Source organism: Polyodon spathula, chromosome 4 (genome assembly GCF_017654505.1).
Source record: "Polyodon spathula isolate WHYD16114869_AA chromosome 4, ASM1765450v1, whole genome shotgun sequence".
Taxonomy (NCBI): Eukaryota; Metazoa; Chordata; class Actinopteri; order Acipenseriformes; family Polyodontidae; genus Polyodon; species Polyodon spathula.
In genome coordinates, this window is record NC_054537.1 from 61,184,064 (window position 1) to 61,200,584 (window position 16,521).

The 16,521-nt window shown below is 36.3% G+C and overlaps 1 protein-coding gene across 2 annotated transcripts in view; it reads left to right on the forward strand.

Moving 5' to 3' along the window:
* The window catches only part of LOC121313848 (brorin-like), a 48,011-nt gene that overhangs the window by 8,492 nt on the left and 22,998 nt on the right, over positions 1 to 16,521 (forward strand). The window contains exons 2-4 of one of the 2 annotated variants that reach the window (XM_041246636.1): positions 1,352 to 1,391; positions 5,633 to 6,352; positions 10,974 to 11,103. In XM_041246636.1, the coding sequence (XP_041102570.1) occupies positions 5,669 to 6,352; positions 10,974 to 11,103 (814 nt within the window). In that variant the 5' untranslated portion in view covers positions 1,352 to 1,391; positions 5,633 to 5,668. Of the gene's footprint in view, positions 1 to 1,351; positions 1,392 to 5,506; positions 6,353 to 10,973; positions 11,104 to 16,521 lie in introns of those variants that run through there. The other variant, XM_041246637.1, reaches the window with a different exon arrangement.

Genomic DNA, 16,521 nt, shown 5'->3' on the forward strand with positions numbered 1-16,521 from the left:
AGAGAGCTCAGCAATTCCTACTTAATGGGCAGGCATATCCCATACATAATATTGTTGGTGGTTGTCTTCGAATTAAAATCTCTTTCAAAGCTCTTTTCAAAATGGCTGCTCTAGTGCAGTGATGTTTGAGATCTGTCCTCTAAATCACCTCAGGAAGAGCAATTAAAAAAAAAAAAAACATAACTGGCTTTTTATAAGGGCTCCGGCTTTTCTGTTCTGTACCATATCATGGATCGTTATTGCTGTGTTACCTGTTTGACAATGTGGGCAATAATCCTTACACTATCAGTGCACTAGAGCGGACATTTGGAAGAGCTTTGAAACAAACTTTAAAGTGTAAAAAGTTGTCAGGATGTTAACAATGAAAAGAAAAATTACAGGCATGTTATTTAAACTGTTGTACAACACGTGGTGATGTGTAACGCAACTTTATTCGGAACTCCGCTACTTACTTTTTAAGATCCCCAAATCAAATACCTACATTTTGAAGAAATAAAAATATATTTTCTTCTGAAGTTAGAAGATAGAAAGAACTGTATCTGTCTGTTCTATTTCCTTACCCAGTGTGCTGTCACTTGCAAAACATTACTACAATTTTACTAAAGTGTCTTTAAAAGTTACCTAATTGTATATGCAACATCATAAACAAGGTTTTGCCCCTCCAGGATTATTAACTCCAAGACCAATAAGAGTTCATTGTAAGCAGGCTTAGCTTCTAGCTGGTAAAAGACGCTTCTTGAGCCATCAGATTGACCTTCAGTTTGTTAGTATGTCAGAGTCATGTGACTCTATGAATAACCCATGTCACTTTTGATCAGTGTTAAAGAGAAGTACTGCAACATACATATAAGAAAATCAGGATAACTGCTCCGGAAAGACTCAACAGGCACTGAATCTGTGATGCTTGCTATCTAAAAAAAATATAATAAATGTATAGTCATATTTAAATGTTATTTTAAAATGCAGTGAAACCTGGCTTAATGTCCACCTCGTAATTAAGGCTGATTCCACTAACTTTAACCTCAATAAACCTTCAATATTAAGGCAACCCACATATTAGGGACATATTTTGTTGAGGTTTCACTGTATTAAGATTCTTAGGTCTAGGTCTAGGTCTAGGAGGGGTCTTGGTCAGCCAACTTCAGAATATACAAAATTGATTTTTTTTTTTTTATTATTTTTTATTTTTACCAATACCTAGATCAGTTGTATGCTACAGCATCTGACAGTAAGCATACTGTGTACTAATTCTTACTCATATAACTATAATCACCTCTACCAACATAAGAATTACCGGGTATTTGATGATTGAGATTAAACGATTGTGTTTTTGTCTGCTTTTGTTTCCCAGGTAATTCTTGAAAACAAGCAGGCTGTGCCAACTTCATGAGGTGTGTACAGTTTTAAAATAATATAAAATGAAAAGTTTGTTGCATAGCTGTATTCTTGGATTTTATTACTTAAGTTGTGTTGTCTTGTCCTGTAATAATGTAAGCATTTCTTTAATCTCTGGACATGTCAACTGTATTACAGGTGGTTTCCATTAAAAATGTACCTTTTCACTGCCAAGTTTTAGCCTTTGGGTATATAAATAATAAATCTTGTTCACATTTCCATTTTACTTCATGTTTAGAAACTATTCGATCTGATACTTCATACTCCTTAAATTATGTTACTAGAGATGCTTTGTGTCAAAAAAAAATCTGTATCATTGATATGCCCAGAGGTTAAAAATATTGCAGTTAGCTTCTACTAGACACCGACTGTACTAAAACTTTATTAAGAGAATCATATAATATGGCTTGCAAGGCAAAGTCTTAAAGCCATGGGTATGTATCAATAATATAGTTAAAAGAATGTGGCACTGAAACGTTTAATGTTAACTGGACACTATCTATAATGGAACTAATGCAAGAATCATAGAATACAGTTGTGTACCAAACATAAACTGTACTGTCTCTGTGGCAGTAACTTCAAAAGTATTGACCTCAATAGCAGTATGGGGGAAAAAAACTGCTATGAAAGGGTACATTTTTCTTGTGTAACACAAACAATTGAACTTGGCCTAGGGAATCAAAAGATACATATGTGTACAGAGTATGAAGCCAATATCTCAAAGCATTATAGGTCTTTATCATCCAGAAATCAAAAAGTCAGATAACCCCTAATGTGGAGTCATCTCAGGCAGACCTGGGATAAATTTAGTTATAAATATGGTTTGTGAAAAGTAACTTTATTTGAAAATAATTAAATACATATCGCAGAAAGTAACTATTATTTGAAAATATTTAAATACAAATTGTAAATAATTGAAAATGATGAAATACAGATTGCTGAAAGTAACTATTATTTGAAAATATTTAAATATGATTTGTGGAAAGCAATTATTATTTAAACATATTTAAATATGAGTAAAGTAGTTGAAATACATTGAAATACTTTACACGCTACAAAAATATGTGACTGTAACATACAGCAGCCTAATTATTATCCTGCATTCTAATCAGGTTAAGCCTTGTCCTTGTTAATCACTCAGTTATCTTTGGGAAACTGTTGTATTTCAATTAGATTTAATTTGATCAATTGACTGAAATTTTGAATATTTTATTTCAGTGGGTAAATATTTGAAAAAAATTAAATATCTTTAACCACTGGTTTAATAACAATACTTGGTACATAATTATACATTTAGGGTAATAATTCGTTTTTTATTTTTTATTATTATTAACTATTTGGGAATATATATATTCTTCAAATAACTTACATATATTTAAATATTATCAAATAATATTTGAATATTAAAATATATAAATATTTCAACTATTTGAAATTATTGTTGTTTACAAATAAAATATCAACTAAAACTATATTTGACCCAGGTCTGGTGTCCATAATAACAATGCCTTTGTAGGCTTACCACTCTATCAAGAAAAAGGTGCACAATTCCCCTCATATTTTGAACTTATACACGCCACTACTGCTTTGAAAATAGTATCCAAAATGTTACATAAAGTAGATGTTGTCTTTTTCCTCAGTGCTGCATTTTATGGAGTAAAGTAATTAAGGCACCCAAGCTTTTTGGAAAATATTAAGTCCATGTAATAAATAGAGAGTTGTTTATTTTCATCAATGCTATGTTCGTACAGCAGTAATATTGCGTCCACTTTATTGAATTGGGCTTTTGGTGACAGAAAAAGAAAAGTAATGGAAGGTTGGAAATTCAAGCCACTGCTTCGTTGGGTGCCCTGAGACATCTAACAGGTTGATGGAAAGAACATAGCCCCCTATTTCCCACTCTGCTGTAATGATAAGGTCAAAAATATGATGCTGTCATGCTTTTTTATATTTTCTTTTTACTCTGAAACCACATGTATTTTATTACAAACCCAAATAAGAGGCGTTTTCAACACAACTTAACTAGGCCATACTGTAGTAACTACAAAATGCCCCAAATTGAAGAAATATGTCTTTTCTTTGTTACAAAGTTATTGCGCCAAATATAAATTAAATAAAAAGTAGGAAGATAGGTGCATTTTTTGGAGTCTTATTACCCAGGGCTGTAGAGTGTTTGGTCGGGAGCTGAAGATTATTTCCCCGGCATTTTAAGGTGCTTTGACCACAAGTTCACTAACCGCTCTTCAGTTCTAGTTGCCTGTCGTTGAGATATGTAATGTTGACTAGATCAGCCGAAGTGTCTTTGTATTAGTAAGCACTAATACCACCCAGGACACACCAGTGTAACACCAGCAAAACATAAAGACAATCAGCCCCAGAAAGGAGAATCACTAGAAGGCTCTATCTTACTTATATAAATACACTATGGGGTAGGTGTAATAAAGTGTTGAGCCTGTCACAGTACTCACAAACCAGTTGCAAATGTGTCAGAAATCTTGGGTGAAATGTAGTAAACAATGCTGTTTGCGACTTTTTAGGGAATACTTTGCGGCAGCACTTTCTGTTTGCGGTTCAAGCGTAGATTAATATGCAATTATGGCCGTTCCTGCATAAATTCGCAAAAAGGGGGTGGAGATGAGTGCAAATGAGTGTTCACAAATATTATAATGAGATGCACTAAAGCTGCTGACAATTGCAACACTTACAATTGCATCAATTTCATAAGAACTTTTGAAAGCATGTTTAAACGGTCGCAATTGTTGCTGGCATTTGCCAGTCCGCTTTTGCTCGTGCGTTGCAAGTTGTACTCAATGCATTTTTGAGGCGAATAGCAAATACAGATTTTTCCCTAAAAGCAGGGTGTACTTACAAGCTTTGAAAATAAATTTATATGACATTTCTGGATTCCCCAGTGTGTTGGGAGCAATAGACTGCACAGATGTTTTCACTAACCCCTCCAGCTCGTTCTGAATATCTGTATAGGAATAGGAAAGAGCCCTATTCTGTTAATGTGCAGGTGATTTGTAACTGTACACAACTTAACACTGCACCCCTGACTAACTTAAATAAAAACAGACAGTATACAGTTGGCTTATAGACTACCAATGATAATACAAATTAGTGGTAAAATGCAAAATGTGTTGCTGGTCCTTTGACATTCGTATTAATGAGAAATGACTGTCCTCCTGTAAGTATCATAACTTGTTCATACAGTACTATGCTCTATTTAATTGTCTAGGCTGCCAAGTTAATAATAATAATAATAATAATAATAATAATAATAATAATAATAATAATAATAATAATAATAATAACAAAAAAAAAACCCTGCTAAAATCATTATGCTTCAATTTAAAATAATATTTTATTCACATTGCACACCAATGTGTACAATGCAGCAGCATGAATTATTTTGTGTTACCAAACCGGTAGCCAGCAGGCTAAAGTGCGGTATGTCTTCATTTAATGTTACTACTGTACTGTGTACTGTAGTAGGCATACTGTACAGATTTATATTTTTTTCATAATGTAATGTATAGCCTACCCAAAACACATTAGCGTTATTTCAATGCAGTGATTTATACATCCCTCTGCTGCCGCAACCTTCAACCCAACTCTCGCTATTTATTTGAACAATATCGCACGACTCTTGCAAGAGATCTCTCTAAGAATACGCAACAAATATTTAAATGAGTATATTGCGGCTCTTTTCATTAACATATTTTGTCTTAGTACATATGACAAAATGTATACTTTGCTAAGTGTCACAACGAAAATGCAAATTGCAATGTGTTTGCTCTGCTGCTAGCCCTCCTCAGTACACCTACCCCTTTGTCTGATCTAGCATGCTTTACATACAATATAGATAGACAACTAGAACTGAAAACCAGCTACTGAAATCACCTTTAACACAGACTTGTAAAATCAGAACGAAATAATAATAATAATAATAATAATAATAATAATAATAATATAAACAACACTAACAATAATCTGTATGTTTCTTTCCTGTGTACGCAGACACTAATCAGAACTATTTGTTTCTCTTTTATGGTTTTGCAATGTTCTTGCTGTGGCTACTGACGGTAATCATCTTATAAGATAAGTAATCTTCAGGTTTTATTTTAATTTATTTTCCTAGCAGGCAGGTTATTATAATATTTTACTGAACTGGGCTGACACTGAAATGACAGATCGTGTGACGTTTACTGTCACATACTATATCTTTTCTCTGCAGGCGTTCAGGGCTCAAACACAGTGATGTGATATTGTCATGCGGCACTCTCTTGCCATGACGATTGGAGTTCTCTCAAAATCTCTTCTAATTGCTTGCTGCCTGATGGGCATCTTCTGCAACCCGACAGTCCCCCTTCCGTTGAGCCAAGAGAGGCTGGAGCGTGCCTTGACACAAAGCAAAGACGACCAAGTGTCCAAAAGCGGCCTGAGCCAGGCCACGCAGGACCAACTCAAAGAGATCACCAGAATTGGCAGAGAGGAGGCTGCAAAGAATGGGAAAAATAATAGGAACAAAACCAGCTGGGTTAAACAGAGGCCAGGCTGGAGTAGTCAGGACCTGAGGGTCAAGAGCGAGACACCCCCAGGGGACCGGGTACAACGAGATGAAGAGGCACCAGAGCAGATAGATGAGGGGCCCACCCCCGGGGCCAGTTTCACTCCTGACACCCTGGATGAGTATGCCTACCCAGACTACCGTGGGAAGGGCTGTTTGGATGAGAGCGGCTTTGTGTTTGCCATTGGGGAGAAGTTCACACCGGGGCCTTCTACCTGTCCTTGTCTTTGTACTGAGGAAGGGCCCCTCTGTGCCAAACCGGAGTGCCCAAAGATCCACCCTCGCTGCGTCCGTGTGGATACCAGTCAGTGCTGTCCACAGTGTAAGGAGAGGAAAGATTTCTGTGAATTCAGGGGCAAGACCTACAAGTCTCTCGAGGAGTTTAAGGTGAGAACTTGTTATTTTTTTAAAAAAACAAGTAGCTTCAAAACATATTTTTCACCTTTCCTTGTCTTTTTTTCTGTTTGCAATTGTGTTGAGTGGTTCTGGATTCTGTTCATCCAATACTGAGTTTTTCACATACCTACCCATATAAGCCTATATTTGCCTCTACTGTCTGGCCGATTTATTGGGGCATGTACATACTATCAGATTGAGCCTCCATTTCGTCTGATGACAGAATTGACAAAAAAGATTTATAGCCCTGCTGGGATCACTTCACATCACATGATTAACACTAGAAGGACTGGAGGTACTCATACCTAGAAGCCCCTGTACACTGTAAATAGTATAACGAAAGGAGAAACAGTCAGATTTAATTTTGTTTATATATATATATATATATATATATATATATATATATATATATATATATATATATATATACACACACACACACACACACACACACACACACACACACACACACACATATATATATAGTGAGCAGGGAGAGGGTTAATTTCCTCCCTGCTGAAAAAAAAAAAAAAACATGTCAATGCACATTGGTCTAATTTACAATAATCACCAGGTGCATGGGGATAATTAGTAATAAAACAATTAATACAAATATCAATTATTTTCTGTTTTGTATTTGTAATTAATTTAGAACAATTTGTAGATTTTATTTTTCACTTTGACATTATGGACTTTTTCCTGTTGATCAGTGGCAAAAACTCCTAATTAAATCCATTTTGATTCCATTTTGTAATACAATAAAATGTGGAAAAGTCCAAGGGGGGTGAGTACTTCTCAGAGCCACTGTATATATGAACATGTATAAAACTGAAACGATAGCAATACATTTTTAAATTTTCAACAGCAATCGGTTTATTATCAGATGAGCAAAAGCAACTGAACAATGTAGATAAATAAACTTAGAAGAAAACATTTTACAGAAGTACACAGCCCAAGAAGTATAAAAAAAAGTCTTAATTTCTTTCTTTTTTTCGACAAAAGGGTATTCCTTTACATTGAGTCTAAGGCTGTTCACAGTCAACACAGATAATAACACAGATAACACCACCTTTCTGCACAGGGCACAGCTGTCTGAAGTTTTATTTTTATTGCACTGGCCAACCTGTCATTGGCGTCTCTTGAGGCTCTCAGCAGAATTGCCAGCTTCAGCTGTGGGTACACACCTGGCAGTTTCCCTCTGTTCCAAATGCTTCTTGCGAAGTTCCTGTGCTAATTGCAAAATATATTCTCTCCTTGGTAAATTCTTCTCTGTGCATTCTGTGTAAAGTACCCAAGAGTTCTAAAATACCTGAACAGGCCACCATCGGGAGCCAGCTTTCATGGAATGCTTCCGTGCCGTCGGATCCAAAACATCAATTCCATATTTTGTTGCGTTGCAAAACTCCATGGTCTCTGGTATTTATTTTCACTAGTCCCGATGCTAATTGACTGACCAAAGCAGTGTAGCTGGCAAGAAGGCGCCAGCCTTTCTTTCAAAAGGCTGATTGAAAAACAACAGCCTGTCAGTCATTTACTCAGGAAGAGAGTAGAGACTAATCTAATTACAGCTAAACACATTGGCAAATAAAAATAATAAAGTAGAACACCATTCTGTATGATTAAAATACAATTGTTTTCTGTGTGGCCATCAATGTGATTGCTCCTGGGTCTTTTAGGTATAATGTAATATATCTCCTTTATTTCTGCACTCCTGCGTTTCATGCTTTGCGAGAAATTGTAACACATACGGACGGAAAGATGCACAAACGCACAGCCCTATATGTGTTGCGTGACTGGAGAAAATTACATTTTAAAACCAAAAAAACGCCAAAAGTGTTAATCTTATTTATATCTCTAATTGAGGACAATGCCAAATCCAGTCACATAGACAGGTTCTAATAAAGTGGCCAGACAGTGCATTAATAATGTTACTCACATGTTAGTTATATAACCCAACTGCTGTAAAGCCTTACATATTTGCAAACCTGTTATTATGATTTTTTTGTGTTTGAAAAAAAAAAATGCAAAGGTTTTTGGCACAAATATCAAATTCCACTAACAATATATACTTTGTGTATTGCAACTGGAGCAAAATAGGTTTTATGGGTGTGATTTGCCAAATATTTTGGTCACAAATATTTATGACTTTACAGTTTATCTTTTTAAAGACTTTATCAGAAAGTAAAAAGCTATTTGGTATGTTTTGTCATTCCATTAATGGGATGAGAGCTGAGTTCATTAATTTGGGTTTTAGATTTCTTAAATCCTGAATTATTTTAGCACTTTAGACTGAAGCTGCTAACTTGCAGGATTAAGTTAATTTTAATGCCCATTTTAAGGAAATATATCTTGTGTTTCAGTAAGTCCATTAAATGAGCACAATGTTCTGTACTACAAACTAAATTAGCAGGTAACAGAAGGATCCCTTGAATACTGCAGCAAGGACGCTTCAATAATACATAACTTGAGAGCTAAGAAGCAGTTTTAGTTGGTTCCACTGGGATCAACCAGCTAACAGAGAACCCTTGACCCTTACAATATTTTTTTAAAATCCATCTCACAATTCCATCTAGTAACTGCATGTTTAATTATCCTCTGTAGTACATTCTGAGCTTTAATTGCATGAAACTACTTTTAAGTAAAACAAAAAAAAAACTGTTCTAGTAATAATGATATTAAAGAGAAAATACTGAGCTGAGTTATGTAATGGTTGCACAAATACAGTTGAACAAACCCTTGAGATCCTTTTGCCTTCTCATGATTGTTGCTGAATAGTTGCACTCTCACACAGCTTGCATAGAGTGGATCACATGACTCATAATGTTGATATGTAAATGTGCATACTTTACAGGTCGAGTGTTTGTGACAGTCAGTGTAGCTATGTTAGTTAAAGGTGATGAAGAAAAAAGAAAATTAAAAGAATAGGGGGCTGGAAATCACTGTGATTTTTTTTTTTTTTTTACCAGAGCTGCCACTGGGAGATGTATGTATTTTTTTTAGAAATGCACAATACACTTTTTTAGTTTTATAGTCTTCTTAGCTCAAACACCAAAGTCACTCCACACAATTATAACGACCCATGCAATCTTTTAGTGTAAAATTCATGCTGCAAATATGAAACAGTAACCCTTGTTGATATATCTCTTACCTCTTTAAAACACGGACGGGTTTTGATGGCTCAGAACCGCCACTGATTGTGTGACTTGCCTGTAAGGTCACAGAGCCGTTATATTTTATGCCGTCTCTGAACCATCTTATCTCCATTGTAAAATGCTGTGCAGCACTGAAACGCTCTAGTGGGTGTGGATTGAAAGTCAACATCCCACGTGACTGTATACAGGACGTGTTGGGTATTTTTGTCGTTGGTGTTACATGCTTCCATCTTTTTGAAATAGAATAGCTGATCAAGAACGATGGAGTAATTGGGGTCTGGAATAAGTTAATGAATTCTTAACTTTACGGGCTAACGAGGAGGTGAATTCACAAATAGAAGGGACGGTGCGTGTTGCTATGATTTATGGGTTAATCGCCGTTGCCATGAAAACAATATGTTAGCTGACAGGTTTGAAAGTTGTACTCACATGGTCTGGCTATGTGAAAGGGTTATGTCGGTATTATACCGGCATAGATTGAGCAATTTCATGCTGTGTGAATGAGTATTTTAAATACTTCAAATGTCTCTGAGACAGCTCAGTAACAACATTTGTGTGTGGAAGGGGCTTCTGTAATCTAAATGTGACTTGTTATTACTACAAACAGATTTACAGCTTTTTGTTTCCTGTCAGATTCTCACAGTTAAAGTAGCTGCAAATACCCTCTTTTAAAAAGCTGATGAGCCAGAGGATAACCAGATAGAGCAAAGGGAAAGTTTTTCAGTCAAAGCTTACTCAAAGATCCATGTAGTGGCCCTCCCTATAATGAGTGATGTTTCTGTATTTTGTTGTTCACAAACCATCAGAGCCAAAGGCTTATCATGTATTTTAAAATGACTGTGTATAAGAATCTCCTCTGTTGTTGATTTCTATTATAAGGTATATAGAAATCAATACTTACAGATGATGTTACCTGTTATGTTTAGGTGCTTGGTGTGTTAGACAATATGCATGTTTGTAATTTTGAACTAAGTGCTTGCCTTTGTGAGGTTTTTTTCAATTAACATACAGTATCTTTTACCATAAACTTTGAATAATAGTTTTATTGTATAAGTTAATGCCTTGATAACGATATTATAGTCTATAGCGTTGGATATGGTATTTCATGTGCATGCTGTCAATTCATCCAGTGAAATATTCTCTAGCACCAGAAGCATACACACATAAACTGTACGCCTTTGAATGGCAGAGGGCAGTGTCCACTGTGTTAACCGTGGTTTGTATCAGGGGTTTGGAAATAGGCCTTTTTTTAAAAAGAAAAAACTGTACGATTTTTTATTTGCTCTTTTATAGTAATTGTTATTGAGAAAAAAACGTTTAAGATTATGATTTGTTTTCGTAGTTTGTAGCTGGGGTTTTACTGGTTAGCATTAGGTCTGAAGAACTAGTAATGGTGATATTTTATTGGTCATTTGTATTTATATTGTACTGGTATTGTATTGTGCGTTTGTGCGTTTCAGGTTTCTCCGTGTGAACAGTGCCGCTGTGAGTCCAGCGGGGATGTGCTGTGCACACTCGCAGCGTGCCCACAGACTGAATGTGTTGATCCAGAATACGAGCCTGACCGATGCTGCCCTATGTGCAAAAACGGTACATTTTATCAATTTAAATGTTATTAAAAACCTTTCTCAAAATTAATTATACATGATCATTTGAGTGATATGCTGTATTTATGTGGTGAATTATTTCATGTAATGGAATGACTAGTGCTCCTGGTAACCAAAAATCAAAGATGGTAAAAATGTCAAAGCACTTAATTTACAAACCATAAGTCTACCTTGTGCTTTGGCAAAGTGGCCCACCTAAAATCTGCATCTTTGTGAATGCCAAGTTTAAGTACATTCATAAAAAAAATAATATACGTCATTTGTGTGCTCCGAAGGCGGGTGTTTAAGTTTAGGTCAAATAGGCTATTTTTTTAATGCGCAGGCTTTAGCCAATCAAAACAATGTAGTAATTGTGATGCAATATTTGGGTCGGATCTTCTCTCACATAACGAATCATGTGCAAGTCACGTTTGATTGAAAGCTTGCGAGGCAGTTGGCGTGGTTCTGTTCAAAAGTCACGTTTATTTTAATGTGCATTTTTAAAGTAAGTTATCAGTGCGGCGGTCAACTTGGCAAAATGAATATGCACACAATTTTAATTTTAGTAGAAAGGCTGGGGTGAACAGGATTAAGACAGCTGGCCAAATGCTGACAAATAGCTTAAAATTGTTTGAAAGAGGTATGTGCGGTTTTCTGGTGACATGACTATATAACTGCAAGCCCCGACGCTTTATCCTATGTAAGGGGGAGCAGAAACGGGACGATACTATCTAGGCAATGGTAAGTAACTGACTGACTTAAATTGTATTTAGTAATTGCTTCAAATGTAATACTGTGTTCTCACTGGTTTGGTGACACTGCCTGTTTGACTTTCATTTACTACGAATATATGTAAGTACATTTATTTCTGTCTACTTAAAACATTTTAAATGGTTTATATGGGAGATGTAGTGGTTGGGAATGTTCCGTCTACAGATGTAGTGGTTGGGAATGTTCCGTCTACAGACAGTTTTCCGTCTTAAAAATATTTTGGGAACTAAAAAATGAGTGTGTGTTTGGAATGAGTACTGTGGGCGGGCATGAGCTTTGAGCTTCTTGCAATTTACCATGAAAAAAATAGGCATTTTATTTTCCTTACACTTTTTCACACTGTGAATTCATACTTGTATCAGCACCGTGCATTTGGTTACTATGGCAACACTGTCAAACAAACACCGACTTCATGATTGGTGTTCGAGTCATACTACTGTACAATGACCTAGCGAGTCAGTAATATGTATGATGTTACAGTTTATTAATAATTTGAAGGTAACCGTGGTTTTAAAACTTCTAAATTATTTAGAGGTAACCATTTATTACATCATAGCTAAGAGATTACAATACAGCTAAGAAAAAAGCAATATAGAGTTTTGTTTGGGGATTTTTTTTTAGTTTCTGTTTGTGCTTTTTTGTCAAATAAAACGTTTTTTGCAGTTATTGTGCACAGTGTGTTTGTTTCTGTAGGCTGTATGCAGTGTGTTTTGTATTTATAGTGTATACGTGCAAGTACAGTTATAAACTGCGAAAAAATGTTTGCCTTGCTTCACTCGGCACCATACATTTTTAGTTTACTTTACTCTGCTCAAACCCCGGGGAGATATTTGATGTATTCAGAGTTTTAATTGATTTAAATCATGTTTGTAATGTAAACTGTTTCCTGTGACGTCAGACCTTAGGTACTTGCCCGTCCACCCGAAGTTGGGGCCCACCCAAATTTCCATTCCTAGCTACGCCTCTGCTGTGGTATTGTTGTTTTACTATGTAACCTTAAATAAAATACAGGCTAACTTCACCATAACGAAACCTTCTTATAACGAACACCAATTTTTAATGATCCCAACAGAAAGAAACCATTTTTTCAATGCAGATTAGCCTTAATAGAACGATCAAGTACAGGATCGACCCGGATACAACGATCTCAGTAGACTGACACTGAACATTCTCCATGTCAAGTGCGTTATTCTCAGTGAAAACAAAGACCATGGTTGACTAATTCAAAGATAACGCTAATTCAAAGATGACCTATTGTAGTACGAATCATGCATGAGGAATGTAATCGTTGCCTGTCAGTCATCTTCACACAAACTGCAACCAGACAACAGGTGTGTGGAGCAATCTGCGCTGGATAGTTTTTTCAAGAGAAACGACATGTAATTATTGTATTGAGCATGTAAGTGTACATTCTTTCTTTTTTCATTTCTTTACTGTTTTCTTTGAAACTTACCAGTTAGTGTTGGTGTAATTTATATGTGGAAACAGGTTTGTTTTGTGTGCTTTTTGGAGTTGCCTGCCTGTCTTATCCTCTGTGAGTTACCATCGTTGTCACAACACCCGTTTGTTTACTTTGTGTTTTGTGATTAAATCCCGCGTGCCTGTGCCGGCGTTTCATATTCAACTCCCCACTCTATGTCTTGCAAAGCGGTTACCCACACATATGACACGAGTACCTTGTCACAATACTGTTTACATGTTGATCAGTGTGAAGGAATCTTCATAAAAGTACTATATTGATGTTCAATTCAAATTTGCCGTTTTGTCACTATTCTGATACAGAAAAATGCCAAACCCTATTATAGTGAGCACTCTGATATAACAAACATTTCTCCAGGTCCCATGGGGGTCTGTTCTAGTGAAGTTAGCCTGTATTTTGCATTCTTTTAATTGCTAGAATATATAGCACAATATACCATATATACTTGAAATAGCGCCCAGTCTCGACTGTCCACCCTTGTTTATATTAGTGCCCCAGTTTTACTGGCAAAAGATTCATAAGCGCCCATGCTCTCCAAAGTATTAGTACTGAAAAACAACCAGTGCTAGAGGGTTTAAGGTCAGAGGAAAGAGTATTTGGGGAATGAAGGAACCCCCGCTTTATATATTTTGTGATGATAGCATATGTAATAATTACTCGCTGACATTGTCTCGAGAGCGTTGAAGTCAAGTCTCAAGGTTTACCATTCTATATTCCTGTACCGCTATGCAAACTCCCCCCTTACTCCAAAGATAGAATTGCCTTATTACTGACGGTTTGTCTGCGGGAGCCTTCTGTGTTTCTGTACACAAGACGTCATTACTCGTACAAAGTCGAAAGAGAGGCTGTCACTGTCACTGCCTCATTCACACAGAAATTACCAAAGAAATAAGAGAAATGGTCATAAATCAGAATTAAATTATCGAAACATATAATGTTCTTTATGATGCCAGTGTCAGTGGTTATAAAGACAATAAAAAGAAAGACACCACATGGTTAGAAATAACAGAACAATTGGAAATTGATGGTATGTCTATCTCTCTTTATTTCACCATAATTTTGGTCAAAGTGACAGTGGGCGCAACACACTGGTTTCCTACTTCTGTAAAAGGACGCTTCTTTGTTTTAATAATGTTGACCAATAATAATTACATTCGCACACTAACTGAAAAGATTTTATTAAAACTGAAAATCAAAAAAAAAGTATATTAAACAAATTTTCTTAATAACTAGTATTGTTTTTGAATAATTTATATGTTAAACCAGATCACATATAAACATTCACTGTTAAATGTCTTTTTTTTTTTTTTTAGTGTGTGGTGTACCCATATTTATTTATTTTATTTCATCTCCACAAAAGGAGCGTTTATTATTATTGTTTCACTCTGTTCATGACTGGCCCTAACGACATAATTTTTTTCACAAAAATGTATTGAAAAGTAACATTATTTGTTAAAAGAAAAAAAAAAAAACAGCAGGTAGATGACTCCCTAAGGTCATTCTGTTAGTTACCAAATCTGTTTCATGTATATTTATTTTTAGCCTGTTTTAAAATTAAACATTCACAGCATTTGATGGCATTGAGATCAAATGCAAAATGTGCACGTGAGGCTTGCCTGAGTTGCTGGACAAAGCGTTTAACTTTAGGAATTAATGTAGTGTGGAGATCAGGATTCAACCACTGTAAAAGATTTGAGTGAATTATTTGAAAAATACTGTAACCTGTTTGTGTAGGCTGCTGTGGGATCCTTTGAATAAATATATAAACCTACTCTCTATAGACGCCTTTATCAAATAACTACCCAGGTAAAAAGAAGGTTGAGAAAATAAGCAACCAGGCGCTGTTTCTGAGCAAATACAGTAGGCATCATTTCAATATATACCGATGTTGATGTCATGAATCCTTTTGTGATTTTCTGCATAAGAGCATAGGCCATTTTGTCCACCAATGTTTGTCCGGTTCCTAGAAGAAGCTCTAAAGCCATGAATGTAGACTAGCCCAGCTCTTTTGAATAGTGGTTAAGATGCTCGCTTGTGGAGTGCAGGGTCTCCAGTTCGCGACTAGCTTTCACCCTGTAAAATGTATGACACTTGCACTCCATGCTGTCAGGACGCAATGCTTGTTGTGTGCACTGTGAATTATAAGGGATATGAGCAGGGTTACTGGCACCTTTACTTCTTGTAGTTTGGAACGCGTCATTTCAGTAGCTCCTTGTTAGCTCCTAGTTTCCCATTCAGACCCAGCCTTTAGTGTCTGTGTGTACCAAAGGCTTGTGGAAACAGCTGTCGTGGACTTGGACATGGACATGGACATGGTCGCGGTCATGATCATAATAATCCTAATAATAGATAGATAGCCTGAGTAAACAAGTGACACAAAAAACATGATACTTTTTCAACATTTATATATCCACAAATGATTCAACATTCAATATCCATGTGTGAAAAAGTATGTGCACCTTTAGATTCAGTAACTGGTGGCACCCCCTTGAGCAGCAATGACTTCAACTAAGCGTCTCCTGTAACTGCTGGTCAGTCTCTCGCATCAGTTTTGAGGAATTTTGGCCCATTCCTTTTTACAGAACTGCTTCAACTCAGTGACATTTGAGGGCTTCCTTACATGGACAGCTCACTTCAGGTCCTGCCACAACATTTCTATGGGGTTTAGGTCCGGACTTTGACTAGGCCATTCTAAAACGTGGAATTTCTTATTCTGCAGCCATTCTTTTGTAGATCTGCTTGTATGTTTATGATCATTGTCTTGCTACATGACACACTTTTGGTTCAGCTTCAGCTCACGGACGGATGGCCTGACATTCTCCTCTAGAATCTTCTGATACAATGCAGAATTCATGGTTGTGTCAATGATGGCAAGCCATGCAGGTCCTGAGGCAGCAAAGCAGCCCCAAACTATCACACTCCCACCACCGTGTTTGACGGTTGGGTTGAGGTTCTTCTGTTTGAACGCAGTGTTTGGTTTTCACCAAACATAATGTTTCTCATTGAGGTGAAAACGTTCTACCTTTGACTCGTCTGTCCAGAGAACATTGTTCCAGAAGTCTTGTGGATCATCTATGTGCTCTTTGGCGAACTTCAAATGGGCAGCAATGTTCTTTTTAGAGAGCAGTGGTTTCCTCCTGGCTATCCTTCCATGAACATCATTCGTGTTCA